Source organism: Rhinopithecus roxellana, chromosome 6 (genome assembly GCF_007565055.1).
Source record: "Rhinopithecus roxellana isolate Shanxi Qingling chromosome 6, ASM756505v1, whole genome shotgun sequence".
NCBI classification, from domain to species: domain Eukaryota; kingdom Metazoa; phylum Chordata; class Mammalia; order Primates; family Cercopithecidae; genus Rhinopithecus; species Rhinopithecus roxellana.
Genome location: NC_044554.1, coordinates 117121273 through 117137890, shown reverse-complemented (window position 1 = coordinate 117137890; position 16618 = coordinate 117121273). Strand labels below are relative to the sequence as shown.

Here is a 16618-nt window from a genome sequence, read left to right as displayed (position 1 = left end):
AATGCAGAGAAACTGGATCACTCATAGATTGCAGATGGGAGTGTAAAATGGTACAGCAACTCTGGAAAATAGTTTTCCAGTTTCTTATAAAACTAAACATACAATTGCCATACAATCCAGCAACTGCACTTGTGGGCATTTATCTGAGAGAAAAAGATTATGTTTACATAAAAACTTGTATACAAAAGATTATAGCAGCTTTTTTCATCATAGCCCCAAATTGGAAACAGTCCAGATCTCTTTCAACGGGTAAATAAATGGTTAAACAAACTGTAGTTCTTCCATACCATGGAATTCTAACCAATGGTGAAAAAGAAAGCGCTATTGATACATGCAACAATCCGGATGAATCTCTAGAGAATTATGCTGTGTGGAAAAAACCAATTCCAAAAGGTTCTATACCACATGGTTCCATTTATATAACATTCTTGAGATGACAGAATTATAAAGATGACAACAAATTAGTGGTTGCTAGGAAGTAAAAGTGATGGGGAACAGGAGGAGAAGCAAGGGGTAGGGATAGAGGCAGCTGTGGTTATAAAAGGTAGCCTGAGGGATCCTTGTGACTGAATTGTTCTGCATCATGAGTGTGTCGCATACCACTATGTCCAGCTAGTTTTTAATTTTTTTGTAGAGATGGGGTCTCCATGTGTTGCCCAGGCTGGTCTTGAATTCTTGGCCTCAAGTGATCCTCTCACTTGGCACCCCAAAGTGCTGGGACTATCGGACTATAGGTGTGAGTCATCACGCCTGGCCTTTTCATATCCATGATAATAGGATAGGTTAGAGGGACTTTGTTTTTTTTTTTTTTTGGTTGTTTTTTTTTTTTTTTTTTTCCTCTTCACAGACATGATCTGTTCAAAAACACAACACTTAATGAAGGTTCTACCATCCTTTTGTCTGCTTATAATGATGGAAGGTCATAGAAGGAAAAAGGAGCTAGATTTGTAGAATTCATTGTGGTATTTGATATATTAACAATAAATTAAAATAACATTTAAAAAAAACTCCTAAATTTAAAGTATTTCTTTGAAGTATCACTTTGAAGTGATCTTCCTATCGTTGATTGTCTCCATTGTGGGCAATTGTTGTGGCACCATGAGGTTTCAGAAGGAGCAGAAAAACATTCCTAAAGCATGTTGTATGAGCCTCCTCTATTCTGCAGATGTTTGTTCAGGGATGGTGCTGGCCACCCTATCTCAGACCTCCTAGCATGAATGGTTCTGCAAATATGGTGGGACAGCCCCAGGAAGATTGCTTTGAGAAGTCAGGAATGTCTAGTGAATCAATGGAATATTATTTTGGGTACTAAAGAGGTTAGGTATGTGCAGCACAATGTCTGCACTTAGAACATAACTAATCAATGTTCATTTGCCTTCATCCACCCATTCCTCTAGCTGTCATAGCTCCTTTTACTTTCACACACAGGAAAGGGAGAAATCCACTGTTAAAACCCAAATAACTTCGAAGTTTTTATGCGAAGAAGGGGTAGACCAATGTTGCTTACATAAGTGAGTCCACAAGTGCCTGTGAATTTTTCATTGAAAGAATATAATTCTATTTAATCAGAATTTTTAAAATAAATTGGTATTGTGCAATTTTGGGGGAGGGGTGGGGAGGACAGGGTCTCACTCTGTTGCCCAGGCTGGACTGCAGTGGCACAACCACTGCTCACTGCAGCCTCGACCTCCTAGGCTCAAACGATCCTCCCACCTCAGCCTCCTGAGTAGCTGAGACAATAGGCATGTGCCACTACACCTAGCTAATTTTTAAATTTTTTGTAGAGGCAGGGTCTTGCCATGTTGCCCAGACTGGTCTAGAATTCCTGGGTTCAAGCAATTCTTCGTCTTTGGCATCCTAAAATGTTGGGATTACAAGTGTGAGCCACCACACCTGGCCTGTAATGGGTAATCTTTATTTAGGTAGTTGACCACTTCAGCATTCTAGGTGCGATAACCTTAGTCCTTTTCCCATTGCAATTGATCCAGCTTTCCATAATAGGACCCTCTGGGACACAAGTTCATGCATCAGTGGCTGGTTTCATTGAGAGGTTTCCTACAGTGGCTGTTAATTCAGACTATGAAACCTTACGGACTCAGGCTTGAATCCTGGATATTATACTTAGAAAATTATTTAACTTTTTCACGCTTCCATATCCTCATATGTAAAGTGGGGGAAATAATAGCCACTTCACTATGCAATTGAGAAGAATTAATGAGCTTCTGTGTATATAAAGTATCCACTACTGTTCCATCCACAGAATAAATGGTCAGGAAGCAAACAGAAGGATCAAAGAGTATCCACAAAACAAAGACCTCCCTGGGTGGCTGAATGTATTCCTTTGCCCAAGAGCACCAACAGAGGAAACTCTTTGGCATGGACTTTCTTGAAGTCAGTCACCATATGTACTTGGTTCTCTGAATTCTTCTGGCCTCCCACCTTGACACTTCTGAACCAGAGAACCATTAGCAATTACTGTGTTGAACGCATGCCATATTTTCTTGATATAATGTCTGTTTTCTATATTTGTTTATAATTATAATGTAGTATAGACTTTCTTTTCTGAAATTTATCATCTTCTAAAAGTTCTAGTTATATTTCTTTAAATGAGGCTTTATGAGGTTTTCAATGGGAAAAGAAAATTTTCAATTAATATATTTTATTATATACCATCTCAGTCCAAAAAGAATTTGGGGCAGCTTACAAAGTGAATATAGATACTAAAAAATAGAACATGATAACCAAAGGCAAGTAAAAGACAGATTTTGTCCTACACATACATTAATGTATAGGCAGCACTTATGTATACATTTATTTTTGCTTTACAAAAGATAAAATTAACGTTTTTTTCATGATCCAAAATTGTATTTTTAAACAGATACTGTCTTCATTTACTGATAAAGAACTCTTAGCTTATGCAAAAGCTGGAGCAGTAGCTGAAGAGGTCTTGGCAGCAATTAGAACTGTGATTGCATTTGGAGGACAAAAGAAAGAACTTGAAAGGTTTGAGTTTCTTTTTTAAATGGATAGATATGTTAAATTCTGTCTTCTCATATGCCCTTCAGATTGATAGCATTAATTATAAGCATTTTCTCCCATATATATGTTTTCTGAAATAGCTTAATGGATATATTACAGCATAACTAATATTTTGGAAAAGTTGCAATTCTAATTGTACTTTTCTTTTATCTGCTAATTCAAAGAGTTTCTAGATGGGCAATAACGTAAAAATAGTTTCCTAAGGCTGAAATGTATTTTCTACCTCTGATTTTTTTTCCTCTATCAAGTTAATTAGTGACTCTCTAAGATTGACTGAGTATTTTGTGTAAGATCTATGGGGACATTTTAATCTGTGGTTCATTTTCCTTTCTGCCCAGGCCCCTACTCAGTTGACATGTGCTACATGATTTGGAAGATAAAAATATAACCAAAAAGCACTTATGTGTACAAAAGTTCAAAATCTTTTATATTATATGTTGTTTAGTATGATGCTTGCAACTCTTCCCTTTTATTAGATTTCTGAGAGCATAGATGGTAATTTATTGAAATTTATAATATAAATCAGATTACTGATTTCTAAGCAGCAACAAATTTTATTTAAAATTGAATATAAATTATAATATTCTGATGCTATAACATTTCAATCTTATGAATATATATGTATTTGAAAGTGTGAACAAGTAAACTGTATTGGTTAAGGAGGTTATACGTTGTGTGGTACAGCCATAAAGAAAACCAAGGGAATTTTCAGAAATCAGAATAGTGGTTAGCTCTGGGGAAGATGAGAAGTTGTGTGAGGAGAGCCAAACACACAGCAGGGGATTCTGTGGTTCTGGCAGTGTTCTGTTTCTTGATCTCAGGTGTACTTACATGAGTATTCACTGAATAATTTTTTTTAACTGTGCATATGTGTTTGGAGTACTCTTGTTCATATGGTATATTCACACATATAAAGATATGTCCTCTGAGAATAATTTATAATGGTTAAGTGCCATAGTTCAAAGGAAAGCAGTATCTATGTTCCATTTTGATTTTTGCTAAAGTCTTTGTTTTTGATTTAAAATATGTCTGACTAATAAAATGAGGAGTCCTGCTTAATGACTGAGCAAATATTCAATGAAATAAAGCCCTGGCTCTCATGGAGCTTAAATTCTAATGGGGGTGGGTAAGGTTACAAACAACCACAAATAATCAAATAGGTAATACACCAATTGGGGTAAATATTATTTGGGGAAATAAAATAAGAGAATCATGAGGATACTATTTAGATAAGTTATTCAGAAAAATATTTTTTGATTAGCTGCTATTTGAGCAGAGACATAATGAAGTTTCGAGTTTGGAATTTTTTCCAGTTTTCCTCAGAGAAAAGGTGGACCAGAAAAATAATATGCCCAACAGCCCAACAGCGTTGGAAGACAGACAAAACTTAACAGCTTCTTCCTGGTTCTCAGCTGGGGGAAAACATCTCCCCATAGAAGTTAGATTCTCAGGCCTGGCTGCTATCTCCAGTTGGGGTCTGAATTTATACTGCTCTGTGGACTAGGAAACAATCTCTCTCCAAAGCTGAGGATTTCACATTAAAAATGAGTCCTAATCCAGTGATACCAGAGTATCTGGTAGAAGAAATACAAAATTATTGAAAATTAAAGAACTAAACATCTAAATCAAGAAGTTAGAGAGAGAACAATAAAATATTAGAAGGAAATAATAAGGGTAAGAGCAAAAATTAATTTAATAGAAAATAAAGGCAAAAGAGTAGAAGATTGACAAATCCATAAACTAATTATTTAAAAAGACTTATAAATAACTATCTTGTATGTTTAATCAGGAACAAAAAAAAATGAGTAGGGAAAACTTGTAACAGATTTAAAAATCTATTTTTAAATTACAGCTTTATACCAATAAATTTTAAAACCCTCAAGATATAGACAATATGCTAGAAAAATGTAGGTTAAAATCCTCATGTAAGAAGAAGAAAATCTGAGTAAACCCATAATAATTAAGAGAATTGAATTCAAAGTTAAAAATCTCCATTTTCCACTACTTCTCTCCTGCAAGTAGAAATCACAAGTCTGGATAATTTTGTAGGAAAGTTCTACCACAACTTCAAGAAAGAGATAACCCTATCTAACATAAATTGTTGTAGAAAATGGAAAAAAAGTTGTGAGTTCATTTTATGGGGCTAGTGTAACTTTGATACTACAACCAGGCAGGTATAATATGAGAAAGGAAAACTAAAGGACAGTTTCACCTAAAACATAGATGCAGAAATTATAAATAAATAAATTACTAGCTAAATAAATCCATGTGAAAAATACCAAATTGAAAACATCCTGAACTTGCTGGCTTTGTCCTACGATTGCAAAGATAGTTTTAACTTTAGGAAATCTGTTAATATAATTAACCATATTAATAGATTAAAAGAAAAAAATTTGTTTTAATATAAGGGGAAAAGCATTAATTGTATATGATTCATGACAAAAACTCATAAAACTAGGAATAAGAAACAACCTTCTTGATTATTAGAGACCCACTGGAAACATTTAGAGGTGAAACATTAAAAACATTTTAACACTTAAAATAATAAATGAAATAAATACGTACAATTTTGTCTGTCAATTAAAAAAATAAGAAAAAAATGAATGAGGCAAGTGTGTTTGATAGTATCATTTCTATGTACTGTTGTACTAGTACTAGATAATAAGACCAATAGAACAAATAAGAGTAAGAATGAAAAAAAGAAAACAAAAAAAGAAAAGCAATAAGGATTGGAAAACAGGAAGAAAACTGTCATTATTCACAGATGATAAGATTGTCTACACAGAAATTCCAGTAGGTTTTATAAGCTAACAAAATACAATAAGATCTCTGGGTACCTATCATTATTCAGAATAAATGGCATTCCTGTAAATCAGGAATGAACAATTAGAAAATACACAGTATTTCATCCATTCAAAATGAATCCATCATCTCTGAAATTGAAATAAACCTACCAGTCAGTGCCATCTTACATTTGCTATGGATCTGGGTTGAAGTCCAATTCTTTCAGGCAGGATTTGTGTTTGCTTCTGTGATTCACCAAAGGCACTGCTAACCTGAGACCACCTTACATTAAATTCTGTGTCTAGCTGTTTTTGGACCACACTGGTAGTGTGAATTCATACTCAGACCTGACTGACATAAGATTACAAACTGATGGTCTGATGTCCTTGCCAGGTTGGCCATTTCTTAAAAGTTTATTTATTAGACAAGTTGATTCAGCACCTACAACATGCCAGGCACTGTGCTAAGTTCTAGGTTTTCCTTTTCTTTTCCTTTTTATTTTATAAAGGTCTAAACAAAGCTAGGGCTCTAGGTTTTCAGCTGTGAATCAGAAACAGAGGATATTGTATGATCTTCAGTCAAAATAATAAGATGGATAAAAATGGAAGGAATAGAGAAAGGAGGAATAAATATAAGGAATTGTCAAAGAAAAAATTAAAAATATTGATTTAAAAATGTGATCTGAAAGAATCAAAGTGAGTAATGATGATGATGGGGAGGGCAAGTTAACTTTAAATATGGTGGTTGGGGCAGGCGTCTTTGAGGAAGTTTCATCTCAGCTGGGACCTGAGGGATGAGAAAAAGCATGCCATGGTGGGGAGAGAGATGGGATAGGTTGGAAGAAGTGTCTTCCAAATTTCCTGGGTGGCCAAGACTTTAGTATGTTCTAGGAAGCATCATAAGGCTTGCATGACTGAAGCTCAGTTGAGTGAGGGGAGATTGGGGTGGGCAGGGGCCAGAATGTGGGGATGGTGGGCCATAATGAAGAGTTGGGATTGTATTCCAAGGGCACAAGGGAGTGGTTGAGGGTGTTAAATAGAGGAATGACATCCACATTATGTTTTCAGATTGTTTCTTTGCCTGTAATGGGTCTCGTGAATGGATGTGAGAAGTCAAAGAGTAGAAGCAGGGAGACCAGTGGAAAGACTGGCAGAGTGGTCCAGGCCAGAGCATCTCCCTGGTCTGGATCAGAGGCAGGAGAGGGGTGACAGGTACCTAGATTTGGCATATAATTTGGAAGTAGAATTGATGACTCTTCTTAGACCAAACATAATCAGTTTTAATTCCTGTTCTCCTTCCCTTCTCTGCTTCTACATAAAGTAATCGAGGTCTTAATCTGGCTTTCTCTTCAAATTATCAGTGCAGGAGGGAAGCTGGCTGTCTTTGAATGGAAATTTAACCAGAAGTTAAAATAAATTTCATTCAATTGTATAGAATAGTTTTGTTCTTTTTCATTTAAAAATATTTTTCTCTCTTTTATGTGTCTTGAAAATATATTTATCTATTAGTATTCATTTCTGTTTGCTTAATCAAAATTGTTCCTTACTCTCATAAGTAGTTACTTCCATTATTGATACATATTTTTATAATATTTAAGATGAGTCATATTTCCTATATACCAATGGTTTTGTTATATAACTTTAGTCTCTTTTAGTCGCTCCTACTTTCATGATCATTTCTATACTAAAGCTTTTGATGAATGGATGATTTTAATATCTGGTTTTATATATGCATTTGTAATGAAAAACACCAAAGAGCTTATAGAAAAGGAGTATTGTTTATGTCTCGTTTCCCTTTACCCCCTTCTTTCCTTTATTTCTCCTTTCTGATGTGTAAATGATTTTCTTCCTTGTGCTTCTGTGCAAATGTTTCCTCTGGCTGCATAGGACAACGTCAGATGGTTTCTACATTAGTCTCGGTAAGCGAGAACTGAAATAAAGGCGATAACAGTGTAGTACATATGTATTAAATTTCCTTAAATGTACTCTTATGTAAGTTGTGCCCAGTGGTAGCATTCACCTCAGACCAACTCATAAAGTGAGAGATATGTATATGTCTCTGTGTTATGTGTGTGTGCATGTGTGTATATAAATCATTGAAATGTTTCTCAAAAATAATTTTTCTGTTCAGATGATAACTGGCAAGTTGAGGATTTACATTTTGGGGGGTAGAAACTGATGATGTGTTGATATGTGGTCACTATGAAGTTCTGTTTAAATTTCATCTTTAGTGAACACAGTAGTGATGTAAATTTCACTTGGCATGCTTTTGTAACTCTGTAATGTACCTAGTTAAAGTAGTCATGAAAGCAAGAAACAATACATGTTCATATCTGGACAGTGCTTGAACTCTGCTGTACATACTAATGGAACAAGTTCTCCAAAGGAAATTAATATAATACTATATAATATTTATATAGTTGTGAATTTTATGGATCAAAGACCTTAAAGTATGACTTTTATATGGAAGTAAGTTCATTAATTTCAATAATTATTAGCTCCTCCTCTATTCAAGTTAATACTCTAGGTTCTGCAGAGAGTTGTGATTAAGAAAATACAGACAGATTTAAGGCAATCTGTCCTGTTTCACTAATCCTTTTACCTTTGTTCTATATTTGCAAAATTCCTTGTTTTCCTTTAACTCTGGGCTCCATTAGCTTATCTCCACAGCTATCTTCTTAAACAGAGTAGTCTTCTCTGTTCCTTTCAAATGAAGGTCGAGTTACAGACATCATCTCCTTTAGCTTTAACGTCAAAAATTGACCACTCTCTGAGGCTTTAAAAAATATTTGAATTACAGTTGGGAATAACCTTTAGGTCATTAGAACTGGAGAAATAAAATCTGTCAGTGATTCCAACATTGTTTTTTGATGTTTTTCATTTGCTCGTTTTTGCTCCTTTTGTATAATTTCCTATATTTGCTCTAAGAAGTATTAATGGTTGCTCTCCAGGTTTGGTTAATGTAGGGTAGTTCTTTTGCTATGAATGGGTTCAGGGCTATAGATATGCTAAGAATTTAATTTTTCTCAGTCACTGAGTTAGCCAGAAGCCCTGGATGGCCCAAGCCACCAGGTCAGAGCCTGTTAGTTCAGCAGCAGGCAGCTATGGCATGACAAGTGTTGGGAGCATTAACAGAGGGAAGGACAAGTAGTCAATATGTAGAAAGGAGAAGGAAGAGAGGGAATGCTGATGAATAATTATGTAATTTTATATACCTGTAAGCCAAATAATTTTTGTAGGTCAGTGATTTTTAAAATAAATGTCTACAGAAATAAGATAAATTATACAGCTTTTTTAAATGTAAAAAGTATTACATGGCAATTCAGAATTCTCAAAATGCTCTCACACATGTAACCTCTCATTTGGTCATTCCAACAGTCCTAGAGGAAGGCAGGACAGAGAGCAAACTGTCTCCAAACTTCCTTAATGTTCAGAGATTTAAATGACTGTCCCTTTTTTTTTTTAAAGAACTTTCTAACATTATCTCTCCATTTTATTACTTAATTAAAGAGGCATGCAGATTTTGAAGGGAAGACACAGGTTTTTCCATGGCTTCTACTTTGTTTTGTGTACGAAACAATATAAGTTCTAGAAGTTTGCTAAATATTGCTTCACTTATTTTGCTATTGCTAAAGCCAGAGTAGGAAATTTTAGAAGACTCCCCTACAAATAAGTTAATCTCTGTAAATTTCAGTTTCTTCTTCTGCAAAAAGGGAGTAAAACAGTACTACTATATAGGGTCAATGTATGAGCAGCAGGACAAAGTGCATGTGTATCACCAGGACTGAGCACATCCTAGCCACTCTGTAACTATCATGCTATATTGACATGTTTTCATAAAATGTATGAGTATATGTGATCATTTTTGTTTTTTTCCCAGGTACAACAAAAATTTAGAAGAAGCTAAAAGAATTGGGATAAAGAAAGCTATTACAGCCAATATTTCTATGGGTGCTGCTTTCCTGCTTATCTATGCATCTTATGCTCTGGCCTTCTGGTATGGGACCACCTTGGTCCTCTCAGGGGAATATTCTATTGGACAAGTACTCACTGTAAGTGGTTTATATTGAGAAATGAGCCATTATTATAAAATACCAATGAAATCCAGTAATGTTGGCTTGACTTTAGAAGAACATATTTTGAACAACTATTGAATACTACAGACACATGCACTACTAGGTTAAAAAGTGGGAAAAAATTGGATGCATCCGACAACCAATTTTTTGCTTGTTTGTTTGTTTGTTTTTGCAGATATATTGCACAATTTATCCTGTAGCCTAAATAATACTAATCTTAGCAATCTCAGTAGCATGAACTTTTATTTGTTGAGATTATTTGTGCCAAACTTGATGCTAAACACTTCACTTTTATTTTCTGATTTGCTATTCCCAAAAATGGCAAAATACACATTTTGACTTCTTTTCAAATTATTTCGAATGGCAGCTAATCCACCTCACAAATTGTGGAAGTTGTTCCTCTTCCTAAAAGATTGTTTGGAAGTTTTCTGCATTATAGACCTTTGTGCAAGCACAGAAGTCTTGCCATTTAATGTTATCCTCTTTTATTTTAAAGACAATGAAATAATTTGCAAACCAAACTCAATTCGTATCTGGATCTAATAAAATACACTGTTAGAAGAGTCACTTAGTTCCTTTTTCATAGGCCAAGCAGAAATAGATTGAGATAGTGAGAGATGATATTTTGTAGAATCCCTTAAAACAATCCCCTTTTTCAGGAGCCAGATTTGTAATACGGATGCAGTAATTGCTTCTTTAATTTTTTCAAATTTGCCTTATCCAACTTGGCTCAGTCAGGAATGGCTTTTCCCATGAAGTTTTTTTTTTTGTTTGTTTGTTTGTTTTTAGTATAGTGATGCTGTGGGTGATCCTTGGTTGTCATAACAGATGTTTTCCGTTTAACTGTGATTGAGATAAGCAGTTTAAATCCAGTGTTCTCTGGGCATGAATATACCTCACAAACTGGAGGCATCCAGAATAGGGAGTGTAGGGTTTGATATCGGACCAACTTGATTCAAATGGCAGCTGTGTCACTTTTTAGCTGTATGATTTGGGGCAGCCAGCTAAACTTTTCAAGCCTCTGCTACCTCTTCTGCCAAGTGACATGACAGGAATGAGCCCTAACTTTCAGTGTTGTTTTGAGGACTAATTGAGATAATGAATATAGAATCACTTAGCAAAGTTCCTTCTGTGTAAATTATTGAGCAATATAATTCCATGTGATTTAGAAAAAATGAATAATGACATTAATTTTCATCAACCCCAAAGAGAAACACAGTTAAGTCTTTACCAATAAGAAACTGATTTGCACAAAACAAACAAACAAACAAAAAGGCCTAAAGAGAACACAGCCTTGTTGCAAAAATGACAACCTGATAAAGTATCAATGCCTTAGGTGTGTGTGCTTTATAATTAACAAAAAGCATTCATATACCCTGTTTTATCATGATACAACATCTCTATGATTGCTGGGTAGGGGAACAGATAGAATCTTGCCTATTTTTGCAAATGAAGAAGTTGAAGCCAAAGATTCTAAGAGAATGGCCTAACAACATATAACTAGTTAGTACTAATTTAGGATTCAGAACTGGGTCTTCTGACTCCTCTAATAGTGTTTATTTCCACTTTACCTTGCTGATGATCTAAATAAAAAAACTTAGACTTTGAAGAAATAAAAAAAATCCTATTATAATATTCTAGCCCTATAAAATTTAAATCATTGTTTTATTGAGCAAGTAAGACTAATTCTGCATTCTAAATTGAAAAGTATTTAAACTTCTAAAATATTTTTAGTGTGGGCAACATAGTGAGATCTCATCTCTATAATTTTTTTTTTAATTAGCCAGATATGGTGGCACTTGTCTGTAGTCCCAGCTACAGACTGGGATGGGAGGGTTGTCTGAACCCAAGAGGTTGAAGTTGCAGTGAGCCAAGATTGCACCACTGCACTGCAGCCTAGGCAACAAAACAAGACCTTGTCTTAAAATTAAAAAAAAAAATTTTTTTTTGCTATTTTTTAATTGACAAATCATAATTGCATTACACTTATGGAGTACAATGTGATGCTTATATATACACACACATACACACAAAATGTGGAGTGATCAGATCAAGCTAATTAACATATCCCTCACCTCACTTGACACGTTTTGAGATGACACATTTGAAATTTACTCTTGGCTAGGCATAGTGGCCCATGCCCGTAATCCCAGCACTTTTGGAGGCTGAGGCAGAAGGATTGCTTGAGGCCAGGAGACCAGCTTGGGACACATAGAGAGACCCTGTCTCTAGGAAAAATAAAAAAAATTTCTCAGATTTGATGATGCATGCTTGTAGTCCTAGCTATTTGGGAAACTGAGGCAGGAGGATTGCTTGAGCCCAGGAGGTAGAGGTTATAATGAGCTCTGATTGCACCACTGCACTCCATCCTGGGTGACACAGTGAGACCCTGTCTCTTAAAAAGAAAAAAAATGAAAAAAAGAAATTAAATGTACTGTTAGTTTCAAACTATTGAAATATTTTTAACACCTAATATTTATATATTGCCTCGCCATTTTAAATTTTAATTATCTATGTTAGAAAAAGACAGAAGAAGTATGAAAAAAAAAATTGCTATCACTATCTAAGTAGCCTGATGTTTTTTCTTCACATTCCTCAGGTGTTCTTTTCTGTATTAATTGGGGCTTTTAGTGTTGGACAGGCATCTCCAAGCGTTGAAGCATTCGCAAATGCAAGAGGAGCAGCTTATGAAATCTTCAAGATAATTGATAATGTAAGTCTGAGTTGGCCATTTACCCATCTGTCTAAAAGATTGTCCAGTTAAGAGTCAATTTCTTTGTCACTTTATCCAGCTTTCCACAAAATATCACTAAAAGTAGTTATTGTAACCTAGTAATCTCTTAAAATTTGATTCTGTTTAGAAGCCAAGTATTGACAGCTATTCGAAGAGTGGGCACAAACCAGATAATATTAAGGGAAATTTGGAATTCAGAAATGTTCACTTCAGTTACCCATCTCGAAAAGAAGTTAAGGTACAGTGATAAATGATTAATCAACAATTAAACTATTGAATGACGAGTTTCTGATGTTTTCTTGTAGAGATTATTTTTTTAAAAAGTGCATGTATATTTAAACCTACTATTGAACAGTCAGTTCCTATACCCTGTGTCTGTGAATTGCCTTGAAGTTTTTTTTTCTCACTCGTCCTGGTAGATCTTGAAGGGCCTGAACCTGAAGGTGCAGAGTGGGCAGACAGTGGCCCTGGTTGGAAACAGCGGCTGTGGGAAGAGCACATCGGTCCAGCTGATGCAGAGGCTTTATGACCCCACAGAGGGCATGGTGAGATGACCCATGCTGAGCTAGACTCTGCGGTGATCAGCCGTCACATTGCACATCTTTCTGATGTTACCCTTTCAACTACAAATGTATGAAAGTCACACTTACTTTTTATTCCAGGTCAGTGTTGATGGACAGGATATTAGGACCATAAACGTAAGGTTTCTACGGGAAATCATCGGTGTGGTGAGTCAGGAACCTGTATTGTTTGCCACCACGATAGCTGAAAACATTCGCTATGGTCGTGAAGATGTCACCATGGATGAGATTGAGAAAGCTGTCAAGGAAGCCAATGCCTATGACTTTATCATGAAACTGCCTCATGTAAGTTGTCCTTGCCCTTTGCCTTTCTAGAGGTGCAAAAAATAAAATGCAGGCCTACTACACAGGAAGTTAGGAAACCACTATAAATCGGAGGAAGAGAAATCCTAAGAAGGGAAAATAAGATTACCTCAGATTTGAAAGTTCTAGCAGTATCAACTGGTCGTAGACACATTTTTAAAAACTGAGGTTGGTTACTGTGCTAAATAAGATTTAAAGAACTGGACCTGTTATTACCTGTGAGACTTGGGTTGTGTATGGGATTCCTTACCAATTTAAAATATGAGCCGAGATAGCTTGTCCTTATGCTAAATCATCCTGGGTTTTCTGTGGTAGAAATTTGACACCCTGGTTGGAGAGAGAGGGGCCCAGCTGAGTGGTGGGCAGAAGCAGAGGATCGCCATTGCACGTGCCCTGGTTCGCAACCCCAAGATCCTCCTGCTGGACGAGGCCACGTCAGCCTTGGACACAGAAAGTGAAGCAGTGGTTCAGGTGGCTCTGGATAAGGTCAGTGAGGCTTAGTTCAAACCAACCTAATTTATAAGCGTAAGAATATTCTACTATTAATTCTTGTTAATATTGGTCTTAGAAAATGAAATTTCTGATAGCTTCTAAGTGATTCCTTCAGATATTAAAATAAAAGCATTAGGCCTCTTTGAAATCTTTCTCTATTTGTTTTATTGTTCAATTTATACTTATTTCTCTGATCTTATTTTAAGTGATGATGAATAAATTTTCATCTAAAGACACTTGCTAATCTTTTAAATTAAAACGTAGAAATATAGATACAAGTGAAAATTCATCTTCATTGTGATCTTCAAAACTTGACTATGTGGATAACCCTGTTATGTAGGTTTTGAGAGTTTGTAATATTGCCAGGAAGAGAAAAATACAACCTGAAGGTTCACACATAATTTTCAAGACATTGAATGCCACTTGAAGACTCTATGGGAAATAAGAAACCTCTTATTTCCAGGAGAGGGGCAGAGAGCCTGTGATACTGAAAACCTACCTAAGCCATGGCACGTTATTGACTATCAACAGAGTTTGACTGTCCTGCGATTCTGGAGTCCATATGACTCATTCACCAAATAGCATTTGAGTGTTTGCCCTGTGCCAGGCACTGTGCATTTGATCTCCAGCATGTGATAGTAATGGAGATAATTCTGTGAGGACCGAGAATGTGGAGAGTGAGACCTTATAACCAAAGGAGTTCCAAGTTGAGATGTCACAGTAGATTTCAAAGATGAACTCATATTTGTTTCAACTCTCCCTGTCTCTAATAAAACAACTCTTGAATGTTCCTTTAAACATCCTGTCAATGTGCTTAATAAATTTTTGAGGGAGGAAAAAAAGCAGTTTACTAAACATTCTGTGGACCAAAATAGAGGCAGATGGGATTGTGGCTACTTTTTCCACCCTCATTTTGCTTAATCTGTGATTTCACCTCTGTGTTTTTCTTTTTCCTTCCCTCCCTTCCTCCCTCCCTCCCTCTCTCCCTCCCTTCCTTCCTTCCTTCCTTCCTTCCTTCCTTCCTTCCTTCCTTCCTTCCTTCCTTCCTTCCTTCCTTCCTTCCCTCCCTCCCTCAATCACTACCTCTCTTCCTCCTTTTCTTTCTTTTCCTTTCCTCTCCGTACCTTCCCTTCCCTCCCCCACTCCCCTCCCCTTCCCTTCTGTTTTTCTTTTCTTTTCCTTTTTCTTCTCTTCTTTTCTCTTCTCTTCTCTTCTCTTCTCTTCTCTTCTCTTCTCTTCTCTTCTCTTCTCTTCTCTCACTCTGTCACCAGACTGAAGTACAGTGGTGCCATCATGGCCACTGCAATCTCTGCTGCCCAGGCTCAAGTGATCCTTCTACCTCAGCCTCCCGAGTAGCTGGGACCACAGGTGTGTGCCACCATGCCAAGCTTTTTTTTTTTTTGAGATGGAGTCTTGGCCTGTCGCCCAGGCTGGAGTGCAGTGGGACAGTCTTGGCTCACTGCAACCTCTGCCTCCCAGGTTCAAGCGATTCTCCTGCCTCAGCCTCCTGAGTAGCCGGAATTACAGGCATGCACCACCACACCTGGCTAATTTTTGTATTTTTAGTAAAGACAGGTTTTCGTCATGTGGCCCAAGCTGGTCTTGAACTCCTGACCTCAGGTGATCCACCTGCCTCAGCCTCCCAAAGTGCTGGAATTACAGGCGTGAGCTACCGTGGCCAACCACCAGCTATTTTTTGATGTATTTGTAGAGACGAGGTCTCACTATCTTGCCCAGACTGGTCTCAGACTCCTGGGCTCCAGTAGTCCTCCCGCCTCAGCCTCCCAAAGTGCCAGAATTATAGGTGTGAGCCACTGCTTATTGGTTTGCTTATCTGTGTTTCCTCATTAATCTATAGTGAAACTATGTATTAAATTATAAATAAAAACAATTTTAAAAGGTTATATTTTAAAATACTTTAAGGTATAAATTTTAAGGGGAAATTCTGCATACCCCCTTTTTCTTAAAAAGATACAAAGAATTGATCTATTTTCTTGTGTATTTTCTAGTTTCTACCACCTAATTTTTCTCTTGTGTATTTTTTCTTTTTGAAGTTTTCCCTTCTACTTATCCTATTGATCCTGAAAATGTTGTGTGTTGGTTTTGAGAATTGTATTGCTACTTACTGGAGAGAAATACAGAGTAACAAAAATTATGAGCATTTGGAAAATTATAAAGGTTAGAGAAGTCTCAGATAAGGCCTGGATATCTGGCTCTGTTCCTTTGTGAAAATGAAAGAGACTTACATGACTCTTCAATGTTTCCATAATTCTTCTACCTAGGAATAAGTATCACTTATTAAGCACTTACTGTGGATAAGGCATAGTGTTGAGTACTTTATGTGCATTATTTTATTTAGTCATCACAACTACTCTAAGAAGTAAAAAGTATTACTATCCCCACTTTACATATGAATAAATTGAGCCTCACACAGGCTCCTTGGATAAAATAAATTCATAAATTTATTTCAGGTTAGTATGACACTGAGGTCTGGACTTTGCTGCCTCACATTTATTGTCTGTCTTGTTCATCCAGGGGGTCATGTGGGATAGGATATTATGATTCCTAGGGCTGATGACTAGCTGGTGTGTACCAGTACAGCACAATGGC

The 16618-nt window shown here is 36.3% G+C and overlaps 1 protein-coding gene across 1 annotated transcript in view; it reads left to right on the top strand.

The window, feature by feature from the left end:
• Window positions 1–16618, top strand: part of ABCB1 (ATP binding cassette subfamily B member 1) — a 104764-nt gene that overhangs the window by 45816 nt on the left and 42330 nt on the right. The window contains exons 8-14 of the mRNA XM_010370650.1: window positions 2879–3003; window positions 9703–9874; window positions 12498–12611; window positions 12760–12870; window positions 13052–13177; window positions 13295–13498; window positions 13832–14002. Of these exons, the coding sequence (XP_010368952.1) occupies window positions 2879–3003; window positions 9703–9874; window positions 12498–12611; window positions 12760–12870; window positions 13052–13177; window positions 13295–13498; window positions 13832–14002 (1023 nt within the window). The remainder of the gene's footprint in view (window positions 1–2878; window positions 3004–9702; window positions 9875–12497; window positions 12612–12759; window positions 12871–13051; window positions 13178–13294; window positions 13499–13831; window positions 14003–16618) is intronic.